This window comes from Myotis davidii, unplaced genomic scaffold (genome assembly GCF_000327345.1).
Source record: "Myotis davidii unplaced genomic scaffold, ASM32734v1 scaffold1915, whole genome shotgun sequence".
Lineage (NCBI taxonomy): Eukaryota > Metazoa > Chordata > Mammalia > Chiroptera > Vespertilionidae > Myotis > Myotis davidii.
In genome coordinates this window covers 103,771-104,027 of record NW_006286237.1, presented here as the reverse complement: position 1 = coordinate 104,027, position 257 = coordinate 103,771, and the positions used below count along the sequence as shown (strand labels likewise).

The following is a 257-nucleotide window of genomic DNA, read 5'->3' as shown; positions in this document are numbered from 1 at the left end:
CGGGTAGCCCCACGAGCCGCTGCCCGCCTGCAGCTTGGAGTAGTAGCTCCGGTTGGCGGTGCCGTAGTTGTAATTGTCAGCCAGGCCGTCATACATGGAACCTGAGGGAAAGGCAGGGGTTAGGACCGTGCGGCCGGCCAGGCTCCTCACCCACCCTCCTTGTCGGGCATCGCCTCTATCCAGGGCCAGACGCCCCCTGAGGGGGCCAGGTCTGCACCTCGTGGGAAAGGCAGGGACCAGAGGGGCCTGTGCTGTCC

General features: G+C 66.5%; 1 protein-coding gene across 1 annotated transcript in view; it reads right to left on the bottom strand.

The window, feature by feature from the left end:
* The window catches only part of PKP1 (plakophilin 1), a gene marked incomplete at its 3' end in the record, with an annotated part of 14,221 nt that extends 14,088 nt beyond the window's left edge, over window positions 1-133 (bottom strand). The window contains exon 1 of the mRNA XM_015559872.1: window positions 2-133. Coding sequence (XP_015415358.1) covers window positions 2-96 — 95 coding nt within the window. The remainder of the gene's footprint in view (window position 1) is intronic.
* Between the last annotated feature and the right edge of the window lie 124 nt (window positions 134-257).